The following is a 23474-nucleotide window of genomic DNA, read 5'->3' on the forward strand; positions in this document are numbered from 1 at the left end:
GTTTCTTTGCTTTTGTTATTAATTGCCTTATATAATTGGCTGCTCCCATGTTAGGGGCATAGATATTTACAATTGTTAGATCTTCTTGTTGGATAGACCCTTTAAGTAGGATATAGTGTCCTTCCTCATCTCTTATTATAGTCTTTGTTTTAAAATCTAATTTGTCTGATATAAGGATTGCCAGCCCAGCTTTCTTTTGGTGTCCATTAGCATGGTAAATGGTTTTCCATCCCCTTACTTTCAATCTGGGGGTGTCTTTGGGTCTAAAATGAGTCTTTATCTAACAGATATAGCATGACATAATTCCTAGGATGATACATAATCCTTAGGGCTCAAACAAAGGACTGTGTTTTTAAGTCTATACACATCTTATTCCCAAGAAGTAGCCACCATGTGGTGTCTTTGATTCTGATGTCTTAGTCAAATAAGGCCTTGCAATCAGGGCTGCTGTGTGAGTCTGTGCAGGTTGTACACTGTATAACTCTAAAGGATATATCTTAAGTTACATGAAGGTGAATGGTATAGCCTAGGTTCATAGTATAGAACATGGAGAATTTTTTTTGCAACAGCTCATATTGTAAAGCAGGATCTGAGATGGATTTGAGGAAAGAAAATACAATCATTAGCAAAAAATCATTATCATAACATGTATACTCTTGTATGAAAGCAGTATTGGCCATGCGGCAAGAAGGGATTTCAACTAGTTTTTACCAGGCCCCTATTCTGTTGTAAGAAGTGAGGCACATTAGATGAGTATCTGTTCAAGTCATTACATGCATGGAGAGAGGTTTTGCTGCAACTTGTATCAACAGTACACTGTATGCTCTTTCTGAGTTACATGAATCCACATTTACTGAGTGTCTAGTAATGAGCTAGACACTCCATGGATGTGACACATTCTCTGCCTTTAAGGAGGGTAGAATTTCACTGAGAGAAAACATACGCATGATAAATTTTGAAATAACAGACCAGGTAACATTAAAAAAAAAACTAAGTACAAAACTGCATGTTGTAGACTAATCTTGCAGCACGAGGCCACAGGTCTGGACCAGCAATGAAAGGACTAATTATGAAAGAAGTGGAGGTGGGGTGGGGAGGGTGTTTGAGATGGATCTTAAAGACTAGAGAGAATCTCGGTAGATGGGTAAGAGGTCTGGGGTGGGAGGAATCTCTTTCTTCTTGTTTAAACTGACATCAAAGACATGTTGCCTGCAGCTAGCATTTTGGTGATGTTTTTTATTAACAATATAGTGGTCGCTAAAAAAAAGAAAGCATCAAATACAAGACATCTTTGTAGGTCCAATAAAAAGAGCAACACTGAAAACCAAAAAAAAAAAAAAAAAAAAAATCAGTGCAGGCTATCTCGCTCTTCTCTCTTTTGGTTTGGTGCTCAACGGATGCTACCTGTGGAAGCCAGCCAACTGGGAAGAGGAGACAGAAGGTGGAGAGGCTTGAGGCAATTAAATAGGATGGCCTCCATTTACAGAAGGTGAGGCTACTGTGCAAGTAGGACTTTCTCTGTTTGGAGCTGAACTCCATTACTTTGCTGGAGTTGGATAACATCACTTTTATGAAGTTATCTCTAAGAATGTACCCCTAGAAGCGACTGGAGGGCAGGGGAGATAAAATGTGACTTGCAACAAAATCGAGTCTGTAGGAACACATGTATCAAGTTTCCACTGTATTTAAGGTCATCAGGTACAGAAGGCCATCAGGGACAGCACTGAGTTGGAACTGGAAATGGAGTCAAGATAGAGAGCAAAATCGGACATCTTTATATTCCAAAGCCATCTTCTCCCCCCATGGTCCATGAAAAAGAGAATAAAACACAAGCAATATAAAGCACAACTGTAGGCAGGGGTGCAGGGGTGGGTGAGGGGCACATAGGGAGCAGAAAGAGCTGCTGATCCTGTAGAAATCTTTCCAGATGCACAGAAAGAGAAGCATTCCATCTTCAATATAGGAGACACCACCATGAGATACTTTTCAGGGAGGGATTTGAAGGATCCAGTGACACTTTAGTATCCCAAGAATTTTTTTTCACAGAGGTTGCTTTAATATGGATCATTTGTGCTGAATGAAAAACAGGAGAATATAAATTAAAATAAGGAGATTAAAAATTGCAAAACTTAACAGTGTTAGTAAAGGTAAATATTCACTGAACGTCAGAAAAGGAGTGAAGGAAATGCCTTTCAGATAGGTTGGACAAGACACAGGACATTCACTAAGGCAAAGGAATGAGAAGAAAACCCTAAAGCAATGCTTCTCACACTTGCAGGTGCTTGCCACCCAGAGGTGGTGTTAAAATGCAGACTGATTCAGTAGGTCTGGGTGGGGTCTGAGATTCTGTATTTCTCACAAGCTCTTTGGTGATGCTCATGCTGCTGGTCCATGGACCACACCTGGAGAAGTTTCTGGGGCACAACCTTTGTTTTAGGAGCAAATGAGTATGAAGGGCATTTTAGATAGACTTTGAGCGGTGGGCAGTCAATGAAAAGTAGAAGTTGACAATGCTCAAATAGAAAGAAAAATTAGAGAAAAATCAAAACTTATGAAAGGTATGGTAGTAACTCTAAATGCCTGATTCTGGTGGGACATGATTTAAGGAAATGGTTACAAATCTAGTTTCATGAAGTAAATGACACCTTTTTGTGTGTGTGACACAGTTGTCTCATTCTTGCAGGGGATGGGGGAGGGGGGAAGGAGAGGGGAGGCAATTATGGCATGTCTTAATAGCACCTTTCAAAGGGAGAACCAGATTCTGAGACTCTGCTCTCATGATGAACTGCCAGGGTAAACCACAGTTCAGCAGCTGCAAATGTGCTTGCCAATACAGAGATAAAAATGTTTCTGAAAACAAAATTTCACATATACCCTCCACTGAGGTTGGCATCGTATCTTCCTGTGAATCTTGGGTGTAGCTTTTACCCAGGCAGAATTTAGACACTAGAAACCAAATGAGGTGGTAAACAGAACCAATTTGCAGAAGAATGAAAATAACCCGGCAAGAATTGAAACCACAAATGCCCTAGGTGTTGGTCATTCACCAGCGAAAAACTTTTAAGGATGAGCACACAGGACTATGCAGGTTGGTGCCAGGGCTTTAAAAAAATGCTCCAATATTTAGTGTGATGGTTTTCATTTTATGTTTGGCTTGTTCTAGAAACACACTCTACTTCTTCCATCCCACCCTTCCTCAGTACCATCACAAATGGTTTCGGGGAGAAAAATCATCACATCACTGGGAGAGGAGGGTGTCTGGGACTTAGGGCTCAATCACTGAGTCCTGAGTTCTAGAAGCATAAGGATGAAGCATGATCTTTGGATCCAGATGGGTATAAATCTCAGCTTTGTCATTTATTCAGTGACCTCAGACCAGATATTTTGTTTCTCTTTACCTCAGTTCCTTCACCTGTAAAATGAGAGTATTAATAGTACTTCTCCCCCACAGGCTTGTAGGCAACATTGAATGATTTCAGACACCTAAAACACTCAGAGCAGTGTGCAGCATGGAATTAATGTTTCATAAATGTTTACAATTATCTTAACTATGTCACTAGCTCAGGGCCTATAGGAAAGTTCTTTAGCTCAGTTATAGAGTTTGAAAATGATGTCCATCAAGATCCCTTCAAGACCTAAAATTTTATAATTCTATGAATTAAAGTCACTTTGGTCAATAAATGAGAGGTGTCTCAAGGCAGCTGGGCAAATACTGCTTCTTTGCTGAGTCCTTCTAGAACATCTGGTGACTCATTCAGGACCTATCTTGATGGGGCCAGCCTTCCTTTCCAACTTCTGTTCACAGCTCCTCTACACCCTGGACTCTCAGCAGTTCCAGTCACTGCCCCCCGAACACGCTGTCCCAGCCCCACTACCATAGCGTGTTTAAATCATTTCCCTGTAGTCTCCCCTGCTTCTCTTCATACACCTAAATCCCATCCATTCTTCAAAACCAACCCAGGGTCCACCTTCTTTATAAGATTTTCTGTGATCAACAAGCTTCTTCTGTATTGAAAAAGTCCTTTAACACAGAGTTCATTGTCTATTACCATCCTCTGCCTTATATTTTTCTGAAAATATGTTTTTTTATTTTTTTGTCTTCATTGCTCAACTAGATAATAATCTTCCTGAGGTCACGGTCAAGGACTTACTCTTCTTGGTGTCTCAGTCAAGCTTAGCATTGTTCCAACACAAAAGTACGCAATAAACAATAATTGATTGATTCATTGTAAAAATCAGTGAGCCGTTAAACTTAATATGGCAATTAGCTGAGTGTGGTAATGAACTTAATGCTAATACTCTTCCTGCCAGCCTCTCTTCCTGTCCCCCAAGGTCTCCTAAAAAATTGAATTGATCTGCTTCCATCTAGTGGCAATTAAAAAAAAGGTGGTTCCTGTGACGAGAAAACAGCTCTGGGTGGATTGTGCCAGAAAATACTTTCACTCAGTGGGTGTGAGCATGAAAGAGATCTTTACATCTTGTGGATTTCCTGCCCACAGAGATAGGGAGCCCAGCCCAGAGAAGGGTCTAGGTCCCCATCTACAGTACTGAATGGAAGATAGGGCAATAAAATAAAATAGAATATGAGAACCTCCACTGACCTGATGTTCTTATCCAGTCATCCAGTTCCTGTCTCATCTCCTAGGCAAGCTTTTTAAAGAGATGGCTTACATGTTCTGCCTCTACTTCCTCATCCCCACTGAACCTTAAACACCTGGCTATCAGACTTCTTCCATCATGACCTCAAACAGAACAGTCTCTGCACTGATACCCTTGTTACATTCAGTGAGAATTCACTGGCTCTCCCAGAAGCCCTTGAAACAATTTCTACTTCCTTCTTTCCTTGGCATTCATAACCCAGACTCTCCTCATCTTCCTTCTGCCTCTCTGGCAACTTCTCCCCATTCTCCTTTTCCTCAGTCAACCCGTTTTTGTTTTGTTTTGTTTTTTTAAAGATTTTTTTTTTTATTTATTCATTTGAGGCACAGGGATACAGAGAGAGAGAGCATGAGCAGGGGGAGAGGCAGAGGGAGAGAGAGAAGCAGCCTCTCCGCTGAGCCAGGAGTCCGACGTGGGACTCAATCTCAGGACCCTGGGATCATGACCAGAGTTGAAGGCAGACGCTTAACCATCTGAGCCCCTTGTCACCCTGTTTGATATGGATTTTACCCAGGTTCCTGCCCTCTCTCCCACATCATCTTCTGTTCTCCCACTCCACATGCTTCCCAGATGACTGTACCTGCTCCCAAAAGAGCGGTTAACCTCCTGGAATGTGAGAAACCCTAGATCCACTCTCCTGCCCCAAGGTGGCCCCTGTGCAACAGACGGAACCAATCAACTGTGGATGAGCCACAGACACCTAAAGCTCAACACAGACAAAACTGAACCTATGATCTCCACCTCCAAAACTTCTCATTCTTTTATGTTCCCTTCTCAGTAAATAGTATAGTATAGACAGTAACCATCCACCAGTTCCTGATCAAAACTACGATGACTTCTTTGATTCTTCTCTCTCCCACTTAGCGAATTAATTACCATATTCACTTGATTTTACCTCTTACCTCATGAACTCAACCTCACTGCTATTTCTCCAGACAGGCACCATCAGCTTTAACCTAGTAACTTCAAATGCCTCCAAATCAGTTATTTGCCTCCAGGCTCACCCAACTCCCATGTTTGCAGAATGATCCTCATAAGGTGAAAATTTCAGCATGACATTCACCTGCTTTATCCGAAAAGACCTGAGGATTAAGTCCATGTTCCTTAATATGGCTTATAAATTACTCTATGATCTGGCTTATGTTGTCTTATATCTCCCCAGTTTCTCTTTTTTTAATATTTTATTTAAATTCAATTCAGTTAACATATAGGATATTATCAGTTTCGGGGTAGAATTTAGTGATTCGTCAGTTGCATATAACACCCAGTGCTCATTACATCACATGCCCTCCTTAATGCCCATCACCCGCCCCATCCCCCCCACCCATCTCACCACCAGCAACCCTCAGTTCGTTCCCTATAGTTGAGGCTCATGGTTTCTCTTTTGCACTCAAAGCTACAGTTCACTGAACTAGTAAGAACTTCCTCATAACAATTTGTGGTTGGTAGCATGGTTGCCTGAACAAGCAACCAACATCCTCAGGGACCATCCTGCTTCTTCCAGCATTTTAAAACGAGCTCAGTTTTCTAACTGGGCCCTCAGTATGTCACCAAAGTCTCACTTTCATAGTTCTTCCTACTTACACTCTCCTTCCCAAAATCTCTAAGCAAGTCACTGAACCCCTGAAACTGAGAAATGTTTTGCCATGTTCACTTCTGCCAACTGAACCGTGTATTTACATATGCCTGCATTGCTTCTCAGTCTGTGTTTCTCCAGCTGAAAAAATCTGAGGTTCAAGACCAAGCTAAAAAAAAATTGCCTCATTGCGGAAGCCACAGGCAGAATTCATGTTCCCTACCTCTTTCACGTTTCTGAAGGTCAATGCTTATCAGAGCAGTAGTCATTTACATTCTTATACTAGGCACTGAAGGCCTGGGGTCCAGAATTATACCTTCTTAGGGCCTGGGATTTATTAGTTTCTCAATAAATGCTTGATGAATTGAATGTTTCCCAAAAACTGTATTTGGTATTGCCCTTATATTCCTCTAGGACAAGAAGAGATAAATCATCATGCTTCCAATCCTTATAGAAAATTCAGGGATAATCAGAAAGAGCTCCCTTCACATAACTGTCCTTTCTTAATAGGGCATTATTTGTTCATTCATTCATTCATTCATTCAATCAATCATTCTAATCCCCTGGCACTAAAACAAAACCACCCACACACAAAAAAGCCAAAAGCACAGCTTTTAGAGGAGGCTGGTGGATTATCACTTTATATGGAAACTTCATTTGAATGAGACCTCATGTAAATAGTTACTAAGGAGTTAACATGTCTAGCTATAACAGGAAGTGCCTCAAGGAAGGTAGAGAAAAGATCAACAGATGTAGAAACTTCTCACTGATGGAACTTACCTTTCCTGGGACTCTTTACCTAAAAATAGAAGAAATAGGAAAAATGGCATCAGTGAAAGTAGACAAGCCCAATTGTAAGAGAGAAGGCAGAGTGAGTTCTACTCCCAAAATTGGCTTTTGAGGTGTATTGTGTATTTGTTGGTGGACCCCAGCTGTGTGTAAGGGGATTTGAGATGCTGGCTTAATGTGCTAATTCAAACAGTGGTATATATTCATACATAATAGACCCATTGATACAGATGCTTCTGCATTCCATTTCATCCTTTATGCCGATCATAGAGACAGAAGTCTAGCCCGAATTGCCTGATGGTCAGTCCCGCTATGCCTATACACGTGTTTACCTCTTCCCGCCCGCCATCTCAGCCCACCTGCAGATTCTTCCCTAAGAGACTTGGCTACTAATACTGTAAGAATATGTGTCATTACGTCTCACACCACCTTGTCTGTGAGAATCCACAAAGAAATTTCACTTGGGTCTCGGTGGTAGGAATTACTCATTCATCTGAGTAACTGATGTGTTTTTATCTTACAAACACAGTAAATATCATAACTATTTATGCTCCCTTCTTTGACTGGCTGCCGGGAAACAGAGCCAGAGCTGAGACCCTTTTCTATCAAGTGTACAGGACTTTGTGACACACATTTTTGTGTACTAACTTCACCTCTTGCTCCAACTTCTTTTTATGCCCTAAATTTTGGCCTTCCTTTCCTTACCTACTTTTAAACTAATTTTAACTTACTATGTTGAATACATTTCATAAACCATCTTACATTATTTCTGAAAAAGAAAAGAGTATAAATAAATAGATTAATGAAAGAACTGCAGAGCTGGACTCCAGAGGAAATAAAAGCAAAAAAAAAAAAAAAAAGCTTTTTGAGAAAAAAAAAATCACTGGGAAGCACTGTGTTTCAGTGGCTATAAACTGGAGCTCTAGAATCATCCAGTCCGAGTGCAAATCCTGTTTTATCAACTGTGGTGTGTCTCTGAATAGCTGCTTAGCCTCTCAAGCCACAGTTCCTTCATCTGTGAAAGGAGCATGATTCTTCACTGAGTTGGTAAAATAAAACATATTCAAACTGCTTAGGTCAGGGCCTACCACATACACAGCGCTCAGATATTGTTTTAAACCTTTAAAATGTTAGAATTTACTCTTTTACACATTTCCTCCAAAATTCAGCCTGCTGATGACATTGGCTGTTTGCATGTGAGCAAAGAGAATTAAATCTTAATTAACTTCATTCCTTTTGATGGCTGGGTTGCTGGAGTGGGGGGTGGGGTGGGAGGGATGGGGTGACTGGGTGATGGACACTGGGGAGGGTATGTGCTCTGGTAAGCACCGTGAATTGTGCAAGACTGTTGAATCTCAGATCTGTACCTCTGAAACAAATAATGCAATATATGTTAAGAAAGAAAAAAAGAAGAAGAATGTAGTAGGAGGGGAAGAATGAAGGGGGGGAAATCGGAGGGGGAGAAGAACCATGAGAGACGATGGACTCTGAAAAACAAACTGAGGGTTCTAGAGGGGAGGGGGTTGGGAGGATGGGTTAGCCTGGTGATGGGTATTGAGGAGGGCACGTTCTGCATGGAGCACTGGGTGTTATGTACAAACAATGAATCATGGAACACTATATCTAAAACTAATGATGTAATGTATGGGGATTAACATAACAATAAAAAAATTAAAAAAAAACTAATGATGTAATGTATGGTGATTAACATTAACAATAAAAAAAGTCAAAAAAAAGTCTTAATTAACTTCAGGTTCTGTTTGTTTATCTTCATATAAATATACTTTCCTTTTAGGAACAATGACACACGTAACAATACATGAGCAAGAATCTGTTACTACTGAGAGAGTTCTTTTTGAATAAAAGGAACTAAGGGGCATATGTTCAGTTTCATGTCTTGTTCTAACCTTGTGGGTTGGTTCAGGTGGGGAATTCTTCTAACCAAGAGCTTCATTAATCTGAAGACCACTGGTGTTAAGGGGCATGTGTGGATGGGAGTCTGCTCTCTGATTCTGGCCCCTGCTGATATGGGATTTGAGACATTTGACCTAAAATCCCTGCCTCAGTTTCCTTATTTATCAAACAGGGCCAGTGATAATGACTAATCAGAGAATGGTTATCGAGGGGGAAAAGTGTTTCTAGACAAGCCCATACAGATGGGCATGCATTTCTGGAGCTTGCATTTACGTCTTTTCCAGAAGAACGGAGCAAAAGCCTGGATATCAAGACAACTAGGGCAGGTATCAAACTGCAGGTTCAGAAGATTCATCCAAGGACAGGACAGGAGTCAAGAATCTAGTCATTTCACTGGCTACTACGTCCTATATATTCACCTGTCCTCTTTTTCCAACTTGCTGAACCCAAAACACATATGAATTCCTCAGAGTTGATAACTACTATACACATGCAGATTTATTGCTTTTAACTTTTTTTTCTTGTAAATGTGTCAGCTACACTGTTAGAAAAGCTCTGGGGGGTTAACCTGGGAACTTAACCATCATTCCTAACACCGTTTCTATAGGAAAAACATTCTTGTTGCAAAGAACTAACTTACAACTACAATCTTTGGAAGATAAAGTCACTTGAAAGTTGGAAGTATCAGAAGATGTTCCACAAATGAAGGCTATTAAAATGCTACATTAAAGATACCCTGACTCTCCTACAGAGTCAGTGATCTTCCGGGGCTTCTGTTCTTTTTGTTGGCATACATTTATCTAGCCCAACTGCCCGTTATCTGTTTCCTGTTTGCCCCACACTTATTCCCACAGCAGGGGCATGTAGTTTTCAGGTTATCAGTTTGAGATCTTGTACAGAAATGACTCCAGGGTAAAAAAAATTTAAAAACAACCCCACTGCCTTTCTCACCCCTGCTGAGCCACCTTCGCCAGCTAACCCCCGCCCTGCACCCCACACCCTGCCACTGAATACAAGTGACTTCATTCTAGTCTTTAGATTCTACTAACAGTTATTAAAAGACTTTGGGATTTGGGGATATCCTACTTATTAAGATGACTCCCAGCCCCCAAATCCTTAAAGGTTATTTAGAGAACAGCCCCGTCTCCCAGAGGGTGGTGTGTAATGGTCCACTGCATTCTCTACCCCTCAGTTCTGTCACCATCATCCAAGGTAGGAGGGAAAAAAAGACAATTGGGGTCAGGCTTTGAAGTCTCAATGGAAAGGATAATCAATGGCGGGAGAAAAAAAATCTCATTCTTCTTGTGCCTTAGAGTAATACTTGAGTACTTCATATCGTACTGTAAGATGATGGGATCCAGTCTTAGCAGAATTTCCAAGAGCAGGAGCAGAGACACATGAGTGGATCAGGGCCCTCACTTGACATGAAGGAAGCTCTTGCACATCAACAGTGCCCCCTTCCATCATCTTTCTGGGTTGGTTATAAAAATAATCTAGTATCATTCTTATATTTGGAATGAAAGATCAGATCACAGTAGAAGACCACTAGGGATTGGTAGATAACATTCCTGCAACTGGCAGTGAGGATGGGTGAGAGGCAGCCTTTATAGACCATACTCATTGAACAGAATACATACTAATTAACTGATGGAAGTAAAATTAAAATGGCAATCAACTGACTCCATAGAAAGGCAACACCAAACAGTTGGTTAGCAGTTATTTTGAGATCATTGATGGCCTCTGAACTTAAGGCAGTGATATCTCAAAAGCTGCTAATGTCCATGAATTTCCTAGTCTTAAATGTTTCTGCCAGGTGAGTTTGGCCAAATGTGGCAGTGCATACTCAGGGTCTGCCACAGACTGTGGGCCTATAACCAGCAAGTCGGTCCCACTTTAAGCTTTGGACATACTCAGGAGGGAGGTGAGGGGAGTGATGCTGTTGTTTTTCCCTGGTGGTGTCCCATGTATTGTGCCAGGCAGTAGCTATTGGCTTCTCAAACAGCCCTCCTTATTCCTTTTTCTTCTCCAGGCCAGAGTGGAGGGGAGGCAAATGCAGTGCATTTGGTTAGAACTGTGACCTCAGTGAATAGACACAGGGGGGAAAACGTGAGGATTTTTTTTCCAGAGACAATGCAATTCCCGCACGTAAGAAGCCAGACAGATATGTGACTCAGGTTTTGGGGAACAGTGCCTTAAAAACCTTATTGGACATTAGATTCCTTTTCTAGTGGAATTGTAGCATTGAGATCAAAGGCATTTAGGCTCTTAGAGGACAGAGATTATACGTCCTTTTTTTTCAGAATTAAAGAAGAGCAAAGAACCATTAAAATATCTCATTTGTCTATTATCACCCTAGCATGGTGCCTTGAAGACAGTAGGCATTTTTAAAAGGTTTGTCAGATGAAAATCACAAATCAGCCAACTTGTTTTAATGGAAGTATGCATGGGCTGTTTCACACATCCTCAGGGATGATGTCTATAGAACACAGAGCTTGGTATCTTGCTTCAGTTGAACTGATCATACTTAATTTCCTGTGTGTTTCTATATTTTTTCCATTTTGAATTGTATTACTTTCATATGAAGGCAAACTCACATACCTTTCTTTAATCTTCTCGCCAGCCAAATGATAAATGCCAGCCCAGCAAAAGCAGTAACCATGACTGCCACCGGAATGAAGACAGGGTTATAGTCGCCCTTCTTGATCATTGAGAAACTCCTGTCCACTTCTGAAAGAGAGATCAGTAAGGAACAGAGCACGAGGCCACAGCACTATGTACTTAGTGCCATCTCGTGACATTAGGCTTTGTTCCTCCCCACGTCTCCCAGTAATAGCCCATTTGATGCCCTTTGATAGATGATGAAACTGGCATGGGAAAGACCATGATGAGCCTACAGCAGAAGCAGAAACAGGACAAACTTTTCTAGCCCAATGCCTATAAATTCTTAGTCTCCAGATTTGCAATTCATGGAACTCCCAGAAGAAGTACCTAAAAATCTTGGCAAAAAGTGGTCATCATTGTATTTATTTCCATGGCTTTGTTCAATAGTTGGGATTCTACAACACTGAGAAGACCTAACATGTCTAATAAGACTTCAAGAAAAATAAAAGCCAGTGATCTGAACCAGGTAACATATCAATCAAAGGAAATTATTAGTGTTTTTACTTTGAAACAGCTGTGCAAACATATGCACTTGTTGTTTGCATGCCAAGGACCTACACTAAACTGTCTTTTAAATGATGTGGTCCTACCACATATTTCTACTTCCTTCACAAATAAGTAGATGGATACACCTATATCCTCTTGAAAGAGTGAACTAAGTTCATTTGGGAGCTTTTGTTGAAAAACTACCCATATGAAAAAAGTCTACATTCCAATACCATGAATTAAACAAATATACTTTTGCATATTAGTACAGGGTCTGTGTCCCTTATTCTTGGTGTTACTTTGATGAATTCTTTCGAGGTGCTTCCACTCTCACACCCAAATGTATAATAGCAAAAAAGCTCAAGTTCCCAGATGATCCAAACAGAGGACAACTTATTTATTTACCTGATTTAGCATGGGCACCGTGTCGAGTGGAGAGTCCATGGAAATGAGGAAGACAGAGTCCTTCTCATACACAGATTAAGGAGGCATCAGCTTAGTGATAATGGAGAAATATCCACTATTTTGGGAATTAGGTGGTCACTGGTGACCTTTGTCGGGACATTTTACTGGACTAACGGAAGTGAGATAGTAGTAGAATAGAAGAATGAATAAGAAATAAGTCAGAGACCGTGCCTTTAGATGTTAAGAGTTAAGATAGGAGTTGAAAATCAGCTGAAGAAAGAAATGGTTGCCATTGAAGGAAGACATAGAACAGCCCAGGATTTTATAGTAAATTAATGTGTACAAATTTATCTTTAGGCCATACACATTTAGCAAAATGAAATTTAAAAGTTTAATATATCTTTCCCCATTATCTCCCCATCTACCAACTCCATTTTTAAATCTTCAGTATATCAGGGCAAATTTACTCACTTTGACATTTTGGACTAGGGCTTGACCAGATTCCAGATGATCCACAAATAGTTTTCCTCTCCCCAATTAACTCCGTCTCTTCTGAGCAGTGGAAGGTGCACGTGGAGGTAAAGCTGAAGTTCCCCAAGGGGTGACTACAGTCCATGGTCCCCAAATCAGGGGCCTCCAAAGCCTCACATTGAATCACTTCAATGAAAAAGAAGAAAGCAGTATTTCTGAGCAGGGACCCTCCCTTGACCAAAGGTTTTTAGCCAAAGTTGCTTGACTCAACTGTAGAACCACCTGATTGAATCTAGACATTTATAATCTCTAAAAATTAGTTCGATAATGCTGCTTCCAGACTTTATTTTCTTGAGAATAATGGAGAATGGTGAGTCAGAGGGGAAGCCAGGAGCACTGACCGCCCTTGGGAGGTGATAAGGAGGGGAGCAGAGGGTAGAGTTGGCTGCTCTAGGTTGTTGCCCCAGTCTTGGTAACTCTCCAGCACTGCTGGAAGTGTGCCATGCTACATGGCCTTGGCCTCAAGAGCTCTCATGGAATATGCTCAGTGAATGCAGAGAATTCCCACCCTTTCACTTGACAAGCAGTGTTGAAAAACACCCTAATTCTCTGAAGCAGGTCACTCAACTTTTGTAAATTCAGCAGGTTGGGCAACTTAGTTCTATGATTTCAATATGATTTTGATAATTTTTTGAGAATTAAAACACTTATAATTAGTGAGTCAGATGCATAAATGTAGAAAATGTAACCAAAACTTCACAGGTACAGATGCCACCAGTTTTCTCCCATATAGGGATAGTCTTCTTGACAGTTAAAAAGAAAAACCCACCATATTTCAAATGAAAAAAAAAAGATCAAGAGACTATGTGTTTGTTTTTCACAGTAGTTGTTATTCCCCTGAGAATTCACAGAGGAGGAAAAGTAAAAATGATTTTAAGAATAAACCAAATAAGGGCGCCTGGGTGGCTCAGTTGGTTAAGCGACTGCCTTCGGCTCAGGTCATGATCCTGGAGTCCCTGGATCGAGTCCCGCATTGGGCTCCCTGCTCGGCAGGGAGCCTGCTTCTCCCTATGACCCTCACCCCTCTCATGTGCTTGCTCTCTCTCATTCTCTCTCTCTCAAATAAATAAATTAAAAAAAAAATCTTTAAAAAAAAAAAAAAAAAAGAATTAACCAAATAAAACAATCAAAAAAACCTTCTATTGAGGCTCCTGGGTGGCTCAGGTGCTTAAGTGTCTGACTCTTAATCTCAGCTCATGTCTTGATCTCAGTCAGGATTGTGAATTCAAGCCCTATGTTGGGTACACTGGGTGTGGAGCCCACTTAAAAAAAAAAAGAACACCAAAACCCTCAACCCCCTGGGAAGGAAATTCGTTGGTGTTCAGTAAGATGCCACATAAAAAGGGTTATTGAGAGGACAGAACAACCAACATTTAACTGAGGTTCAGCAAGACTATTTTTGCCAAGACAATGAGAAAACTAAAATAAAAATTACAGTATAATCACACCATGTATTACTGAAATTATGTACATATTGTGAGATGGTTTCAGAGATATTTGGTTGTTTTTTGTTTGTGGTTTTTCTTTTTGATTTGAGCAACAACAATCCCTTTAAAAAACATCACAGTGTGATCTAAGTTAGATTAAACTATGTTCCAAAGAGGACAGAGACTTCTTAGCAAGTCTCTACTGCATTTTCTCAGTTTGTAAACCCAAGGCGGCCATGACAAAACCTCTAGTCTGAAGAGTTACTCACTTTCACAGGTTGGTTCTTGAGATGACCAGTTTCCGAAAGGTCCACAAGTGGTTTCCTCAATCCCAATGAGGTCTGTTCCCTCAGAGCAGTTGAAGGTGCATGTGGAAATAAAGCTAAAGTTCCCCAAGGGGTGACTACAGTCCATGCTCCCCAAATCAGGGGCTTCCAAAGGCTCACACTGAATCACTGCAGTAACAAAAGAAACAGCATTGGCTAGTGTGAAGAGGACCTGATGTCTGGGTTTAAATCCCAGCTCTGCCTTGGCACAAGGTAAATTAACCCTTCCAGCTTCAGTCTCTTCATCTATGAAAGAGGAATCATGGAAGCCTGGGTGGCTCAGTCGGATCTCATGACCTCAGCCTTCGGCTCTGGTCATGATCCCAGGTTCCTGGGATTGAATCCCGCATCGGGCTCCCTGCTCAGTGGAGAGTCTGCTTCTCCTTCTCCCTCTGCCTCTCCCCACTCCTCATGCTCTCTCTCGCTCGCTCTCTCAAATAAATAAATAAAATCTTAAAAAAAAAAAAAAAGAAAGAAACAGGAATCATGACTGTGTTAACTTCCTAGAGTTGGTATGGGAATTAAATGATCTAATGTAAGTCAAGGGCTTAAAAGAGAACCTGGCTCAAGATGTCCATCGACAGATGAATGGATAAAGAAGATGTGGTATATATATACAATGGAATATTATGCAGCCATCAAAAGGAATGAGATCTTGCCATTTGCAACGACGTGGTTGGAACTGGAGGGTGTTATGCTGAGCGAAATAAGTCAATCAGAGAAAGACATGTATCATACGACTTCACTGATATGAGGAATTCTTAATCTCAGGAAACAAACTGAGGGTTGCTGGAGTGGTGGGAGGTGGGATGAATGGGGTGCCTGGGTGATGGACATTGGGGAGGGTATGTGCTATGGTGAGCGCTGTGAATTGTGTAAGACTGTTGAATCACAGATCTGTACCTCTGAAACAAATAATACATTATATGTTAAAAAAAAAAGAAGAAGAAAAAGATAGCAGGAGGGGAAGAATGAAGGGGGGGAAATTGGAGGGGGAGACGAACCATGAGAGACTATGGACTCTGAAAAACAAACTGAGGGTTCTAGAGGGGAGGGGGTGGGGGAATGGGTTAGCCTGGTGATGGGTATTAAAGAGGGCACGTTCTGCATGGAGCACTGGGTGTTATACGCAAACAATGAATCATGGAACACTACATCAAAAACTAATGATGTAATGTATGGTGATTAACATAACATAATAAAAAAAAGAGAGAGAGAACCTGGCTCATAGGAAGTCCTAATTAAACACTAGCTAGTCTTTTTATTATTGTTGGCATTATCTGAGGAGAGAATGTTTAAACCTACATAGGTTCACATGGGAACGACCAGCTCAATTTGGAAATAACTGTCACATCAGAGCTCCTAGATATATTAGAGTGCTGGGAGCAGGAGGTGTGGAAAAAGAGTGGGAAAGCTTTAGGAAACATCTCAGCCTTGATTCTGTCTCCACCCTCTCTAGCTCCTACCTTCAGTCCCCTCCAGAAACTATTTCCCTGCTCTGACTTGTGGTATCATAGTAGATCAAATTGAGCCTTGGAAATCATTCTTCACATTTTTAGGCCCTGCCATGCCATTTGAACAACTATTTCAACTCTTGTGTCCTATTGATTATCAAATGTGAGCCATCATTGTGACCTTAGTTTTGAGATTTCAGTGAAGAATGGACTTGAAGAACTAGATAATTTTTATATTTTCCATATACAGTATAAGCCCAAATTAACTTACGTTCTCCAGTTCAACTCATGCCTGCAAGTAAGTGCCTAATATATCCAGGCATAGTCTCAAATCTGACATATGAAATGGTAAATAATACTGATCTCAAGCAGCTGTCAGTCTACCAGGGGATACAGACAAGTACATGGATGACTTCAACAAATGTGGGATAAACAAGAGAGAAATATGTGCAGCTATTGGGACATGGAATTTAGAGACTTAGCTTGCCTTAGGGTCCAAAGAAAGCTTTCTGAAGAAAATTCGTCCCTGAACTATGTCTTAAAGATGAACAGGTGTGTTAGCCATGTGCAAAATGAGGGAGAAAGCCATGAGCAAGTCAATGAGATACAAAGCACGCATGAAAAGTGTGGAGAACTACAAGCATTTTAATGTTACTAGAAGGAAAGAGGAGGCAGGAGCTGATGGGAGATGAGATTAGAAAGAAAGGTAGGAGCTAAGGTAAAATGCTGTTATCTTTTTTTCAATTATTTATTGAATACCTACTATGTATTAAGCATTTCTCTAAGCTTGAGGAGTTCAGATTTCATCCTGTAGGACAAATGATAGTTAGAAATTAAAGGGTAGATATATGTGTGATGTTTGTTTGTTTTTGATTAATCAGCCTGCCTATAGTATGAATAGTATATTTAAGGGGAGCTAATTTAACCTTGTGGAACTCAGCCAAGAAACTAAAGCAATAATCTAGGAGGATGAGGGCAGTAGTAGCAGAATTGACAAGTAGGAGGAAAATTAGAGAAACAGTAAGTTATAAAAATGAACAGTGTGTTACTTTGCATAAAAGGGGAGGTGGAAGAGTTTCATACCAGAGTACCCATGTAAATGGGGGTGCCTCATACTGAAATAGAAATATGAAAAGGAAAGTTGGCTGGGACAATTGATTTTACAATCTTTGGGGCATCGCAAAAGATATACTTAGCATATTTGGAATTATTCAGGGCTGGACAAAGATTTGTCAGTCCAAAGCTCACATGAATCTGTGAGTCCACAGAAGTTGGTAAGTTTGACCAAAGCGGGGTCATGTAGAGTCCCTGGACAAAAGATAGAAGAAAATGAGAAATAACAATAGTGTATGGGTTTGGATAAGTGCCCATGAAGAAACCCAAGGAGAAATGATTATAGGTAGAAAGAAGACCAGAAAAGAATGATAAAATGGAAGCAGAGGCAAAAAAAAAAAAAAGAATAAAATGTTCAAAAGGGAGTGAAATGGGCATGCCAATGATATAAGAATTAAAAAATAAAATATAAAAATATTAAGGATAAATAAATAATAAAAAATAAACTTCAGCAGTGGAGTGAAAGTATTGGGTAGGAATTGAATGAAATGAGTTAGACCTATTCCAGTTGGTTGATATTTAAATTTATTTTAGCTTTAATTCTTTATCCTTTACAAACATTGCTGTTCTCTTCTTATAATTTTCTATCCTATGCACCAGATACTTCAACCATAGTTTTGAAACTCAATCAATGTCAATCAAAGGATTTGATGTTTCTTTCGGTAGTGAGTTGACTGGGTCAAAGACTCCTTGACTTTGAGTCTATGTACTCTTTCCTTTCTATTTTCTACCATCATATCTGTGAATAATTTCAGTAGACTCCTAGTGATTCTCTCCATCCTCTCTTTTTGTTCCTCAATCCATCTTATGCATTGCTTCTAGGAATATTGCCCCAAATGCAGGTCTTAAGATACTAAGTGGCCTCCCATTGTCAAATAAAGGCCAGATTCTTTCATTAGGCAGTTAACTCCAGCTTACCTTGCTCTCCATCGAACTAAATTATGAGCATACATAATTTCCACTAGCTAATTGCAAATCCTTTATGGGTGGAATCTATAATAGATTTGTTTTTGTATCCCCCAAAATACCTAGCCCAAATAAATGTGTTGGATTTATTACTATATTTCTCTGACCTATATTTTGTATCATTATGTGAACTTTTCTTTTCAGCCTTGCCCTGTCATAACTTTGAGGATTACATAAAAGAGCAAGATTACCTAATGGTTAACTCACCCTCCTAACAATAAATGGCAATGTTTCTTTCAAGCTTTAGACTTCTAACGAATCCAACAAGTTGGCTAGATTATGAGTTCCCTAACAACAGGAATCTACCAAGCTGCCTTCTTTGTGAAACTCAAAAAGACGTGCTAAGAAGTGATTTGAAACTTCATGCTGACTTATGAAATCTTTCAGAAAACATAACAACATTGTGCAAGCATATCCTTCTGATCAAAACTTCTCATTTCTCGGAATGGCGGGTATCATTTTGTCCCAGTCAACCTCCACAAGTTACAAGAACGCTTATAACTATATATAGGAAGAAACAAGTCAGGATGGGGGCTTACCAAATTGACACTGGGGCCCATAGTAGCCCACATCACAGTTGCAGGTGTAATTATTGATGGTTTCCACACATTCTCCATGGTTGCCACATGACCAGGGCTGACAAGAAGCTTTAAGGGAGGGTCAGAAATAAATTATTTTAACGTGATTACTTCTTAGTACTCATAATCATTTCTTCAGGTATAGATAACTTTCTGGCTGCGACTACTTAATGAACAGGAAAGGTTTATTTGTACATTCATAGCTTTTTTTGCAATAAAACCATATGCTAGAATTTTTTATTTATGTAATATACTGGCCATATAGCCACAGACATATACATAGGATGAATTTACCAAGGCCAATACTCTATAACGCTTCAGAGAAACTTAGTGACATACTTTGAAACTCTTGGAATACTTTGTTTTAAATGTTATAAGTAGGTTAAATGATGACCCAACCCCAACCATTTCTGCAATATGCTTGACAATCCCTTCCTTTATAGAAAATACTAGAGAAAGATTAAGTCTGAACTTGTTAAATCAGTAGAGAGCCCAATTTACAAGAGATCAAATTAACTATGTTTCATTGTTGAAATATGACTTGGAAAAACACTGACTGTTTTGGAACTGAAAACAGAAGTTTCCAACCTCCACAGATAATGAAACATGGCAATATTTCATTTTATAGAATTATGTAAGATTAAGCCAAGGAGGAAACATGAGCATAAATCCCCCTACCTTACAGTGAGGAAACGGGGATCATGTGAGCCTGAGCTCCTGGCCAGACCCATCTCTCTGCTTCTACTTCCCTGCCTTACTTCTCACATACACTTACATGTTGCTGTAAATTGATTTAGAGGTGTAGTTTTGGGGTGTTAGGAGCAGCCTCACATGCCAAAAATGCACAGAAGTGACATGATTTTCTTTTTATTTTTTTAGAGGACTGGATTTATTTTAGAATGTACTAGGAACTACTTTCTTCCCTATCATCCTCCTGGGATGAGTCCCATCATTCTCTCCACTTTGGCCACTCCCTACCTGTGTAACAGAGGGCTCTCTTTTGTTTGTAGCAGGAGTCATCATTCCACTTTCCTGCGTCTTTGATCCTCTTGATGTAAATCTCCACACAGTCCTCTTTGGACTTCTTGTTGTTAGGCTCTCCATCTCCCCAGTTCTCCGCTTCTTTTGTAAGAGACTTGTTGGTTCCCACCCAAGTCCATATTCCCCCTACTTTCCGGATTCCTATCCAGTAGTAAGTTTGGCTGCGGGGAAGTGTCCTCTCCAGGTACTCAATTTCCCCCTTGTTTTGTATGGCAACTAAATCTGTGTAATCCTCTTGGCAGAACCTTCTAGCCCTCGCCCAGTTCATGGATTTTTCAGAATAGTGATAAGTCCAGCCATTGGTTCCACGACGTGCAAGGAAATCTGAAAGACATCAGTGTGAATTATGCAGACTCTCAGTTACAACTGAAAAGAACCTAGAAGTAATCCAGGCTGAGCTTGCCACTTAAAGATGACGAAACCAAGACCACAGAATCAGTCATTTGCAGATTTTAAGTGGAACCTAGACCTTCGGGTCCTGATCACTTTTCACAGTAATATATAATACTTTTTGCTCATCACAAATTTGGTAGCTTCCTAGATTTTATTTCATAACCTCATTTTTTTCCTCAAAATTCTTCCAAGTGAAATTTAACCAATGTATTTTAAAAATTCATATTTCTTTTTCTATTTCTGTATAATATATATCCCTAAAACTTACTGCCCACTTTTTTATCCTGGGATAATTTCCTAAAAGCCAACATTTATGTTTCTGTGGGAGAAGTAATATAAGGACAGGAATAACAACATACTTTTAAGTATTCTCTTTCATATCAAAAAGGTAATCTTTTCCACAGGAAGAGCTGCTTCTGGGAAAGCCTCAATACATAGCTCAAGCCTTATATATCTAACTATATTTTTTAAAAAGAATAATTTACAAAACCAAATGCTGCAGGATTATGAAATTGATTTAGATCGTGTTCTGTGCACAAAAATACTCAGCTGATCGTGTTTAATAATCATATGGGCTCTTCAAATAGGAGGGCTTTGACAAAACCGAAACAAACACATAATTATGCAATGACCTCATGGTATCATATGCCAGTCTAAGCATGGTATGATCTATGTGAAATGCTGTTCTACCATTACGGTAAACGTTTTTATGGTCATCAATATTTATTGAGTTTTCACTATGTAGGGCAAAAACCATGGAGGAATACCAAAGAAAACATAGATCCAATTTTTACAGTCTCCTAAGGATTCCGAACAAGGAATAACTGATGCAAAGAAAACATAATTAATCTTGATCCAATTAAACATATCAGAAGTGAACAGAGAACTGAGAAACAGATATGATTAATGAGTAAGGAATGTAATAAAATAAACATTTGGAACAGAGTTTTGAAGGAACATTCTACCAGAATATAAGTTCTAAGAGAGAAGAAACTGTTTGGTTCAGTGCTGTATCCTCAGTGCCTAGGACAGTGCCTGGCACATTATAGGAACTTGGAAAACACTTGTTGAATGAAAAGAGCACTAGCTTTGCAGGTGACATGAGGCAGACATGGCATAAGGAATGTGTCAGGGGCAGAGAAAAGCACATTTGCTTGGCCAGAGCTCAAAATCTAAGCCAGGGAGTAAGAAGGACTAACTTACTTAGGAAGGGGAAAGAAGGTTCAAAACAACTGCTGGAGAGTCTTCAAGAATCAGACATAAAACTTATCACACTAATGGGAGAAGAATAAAAAATATATATATAAAAGGCACACTATAATTGTAGAAATAACATTGACATGCACTAAATTATTGAAAAAAAAAAAAATAGAAAGTACCGAGCACCCGGCTGGCTGAGTTGGAAGAGCATGTGACTCTTGATCTTGGGCTTGTGAGTTCAAGTCCCATGTTGGGTATAGAGATTACTTGAAAATAAAATCTTTTAAAAAAAATAAAAGTACCCTGCTAAATATTTGGTATGGATTGTAAGGGTCCCATCAGATTTTCCTTAATTGACTTTATTTCTTCATAATTAAGACTTTTGTGGGATTATCAGGATCTGGACCATGCAACAAGGGTGTGGCAGGCTTAGAAGGTTTCCGGGGGAAGTACTAAAAGTAACAGAAGAAAAGGACGTTCATAGAAAGGATAGAACTAACAACTATCTATCTAATATTCTTCCCTGTGACTACATGCACCCAGTGGATATTTAAGAAAAATAAGCGTAAGTTAAAAAGGGCTTAGCAATATACAAATACCATAACGTACCACAACATAGCACTGTCCAGACCCACAACTTGAAGATATTCCATGAGCCCCTCTGAGAGCTCTGACATTTCCATGGAAATATCTGCAAAGAAAATACAAAATTATACTTAGATTTATATTCTTAAATCACAATTTTTAGAGCACCTTGAGGAGGTGGCTGCAACTTTCTTAAAGTTCAAAATAAAATACATATGCTCACTAACCCTGTCTGAAGGAAGAGGTTTCTTAGATGTGCATGAAAAAGTAGCATTAAATTTGCTTCAAAACTGATACAGAGTTGTTTCTTTTCTTTTTCATGTTTTAGCCTTAGGTTGCTGATTATTACTACTCTGATTTTTTTCTACATTTCAATATTTTTTTGTACTTTCTTTCTGCTGAGCTGTTAGATGAAACTACTTGATATTTAATATGTATATTTTCAAGGTGTTCTTTGATGCTTAATGAACTATTGAGGTCTGAGATTTAAATGTTAAAATCTTACACTGGATTACAATGGTTCGATGCTTCAAATACTTAAAAGTATTAGATAGCCAGACATCAATAAAGAAAAGCAGTTCATTTCTTTTTCAATTAAAAAAAATACATTTTGCAGAATCCAGACCACAAGTTCTCTGCACACCTTAAAACCATATTTTCTGAAGTGTATCACCTCTCAGGTAGCCCCAGTGTTCACCTGCAAAAGTGTTCATTTCAACAAGATAGTACTTCCTCAAGAATCTCACCAGAGATAAATCAATGAAGAGAAATCAGCACATCTGAGAAGAAAGATTCTAGAAGCACCTTTTAGACTCAGCATTTTTAATTATTGGCTTTGTTAAAACCAAAAATGAAGTGTGTTGTTTCTTGTCCTTTGCCACCTGTCTTTGCAATCTCAAGGGGTTCTATCTGAACATCTGGAAATCTTTGAGGATGAAAAGCTCACCATGGCTTTATTTGTCCTTCTTTAGCTCTTCTGGACTTCAGCCTCTCAACTCAGCACCAGGGTGTCTGGGTCCTTGCCCACAGCTGGGTGCGCTGTGCTTCGGGAGGCTGTGTGGAGTGCCACCAGAAAGGCTTCTTTTTTTTTCATTTCTCAGACTGAGTTTCACATCCTCCTCCCCTTCCCCCCACCTTTCCCCACCTCTTCTCGCTCCTCTTTCCCCACCCCTTTCCTAATCTGCCTTCTGTCACCACCCTGAGAAAAGAAGAGCTGCTGACCAGGGGCATTGTCGCTAGATTCTCTCCTCCTTCCCTCCTTTCTCTCCTTCCTTCCTTCCTTCCTTCCTTCCTTCCTTTCCTTCCTTCTTTCCTTCCTTCCCTCCTTCCTTCTTTCCTTCTTTCCCACCTTCCTTCCTTCCTTCCCTCCT

The 23474-nt window shown here is 39.8% G+C and overlaps 1 protein-coding gene across 2 annotated transcripts; it reads right to left on the minus strand.

Annotated features, from left to right (window-relative positions):
- Positions 1-1633: 1633 nt before the first annotated feature.
- SELL (selectin L) lies at positions 1634-23174 on the minus strand. Of its 2 annotated transcripts, XM_032389344.1 has the most exons (9): positions 23051-23174; positions 22129-22210; positions 19864-20250; positions 18847-18954; positions 14718-14903; positions 12962-13147; positions 11537-11665; positions 7016-7034; positions 1954-2073 (listed from the first exon to the last, which is right to left on the minus strand). In XM_032389344.1, exons 1-9 carry the CDS (start codon positions 23051-23053, stop codon positions 2055-2057), a joined length of 1119 nt encoding a protein of 372 aa, XP_032245235.1. In that variant the 5' UTR covers positions 23054-23174; the 3' UTR covers positions 1954-2054. The 2 variants fall into 2 exon arrangements, with proteins under 2 accessions (XP_032245234.1, XP_032245235.1); XM_032389343.1 differs by lacking the exon at positions 7016-7034 and having other exon boundaries at positions 1634-2073.
- Positions 23175-23474: the final 300 nt, after the last annotated feature.

Source organism: Phoca vitulina, unplaced genomic scaffold (genome assembly GCF_004348235.1).
Source record: "Phoca vitulina isolate PV1807 unplaced genomic scaffold, GSC_HSeal_1.0 scaffold54, whole genome shotgun sequence".
In the NCBI taxonomy this organism is placed as follows: domain Eukaryota; kingdom Metazoa; phylum Chordata; class Mammalia; order Carnivora; family Phocidae; genus Phoca; species Phoca vitulina.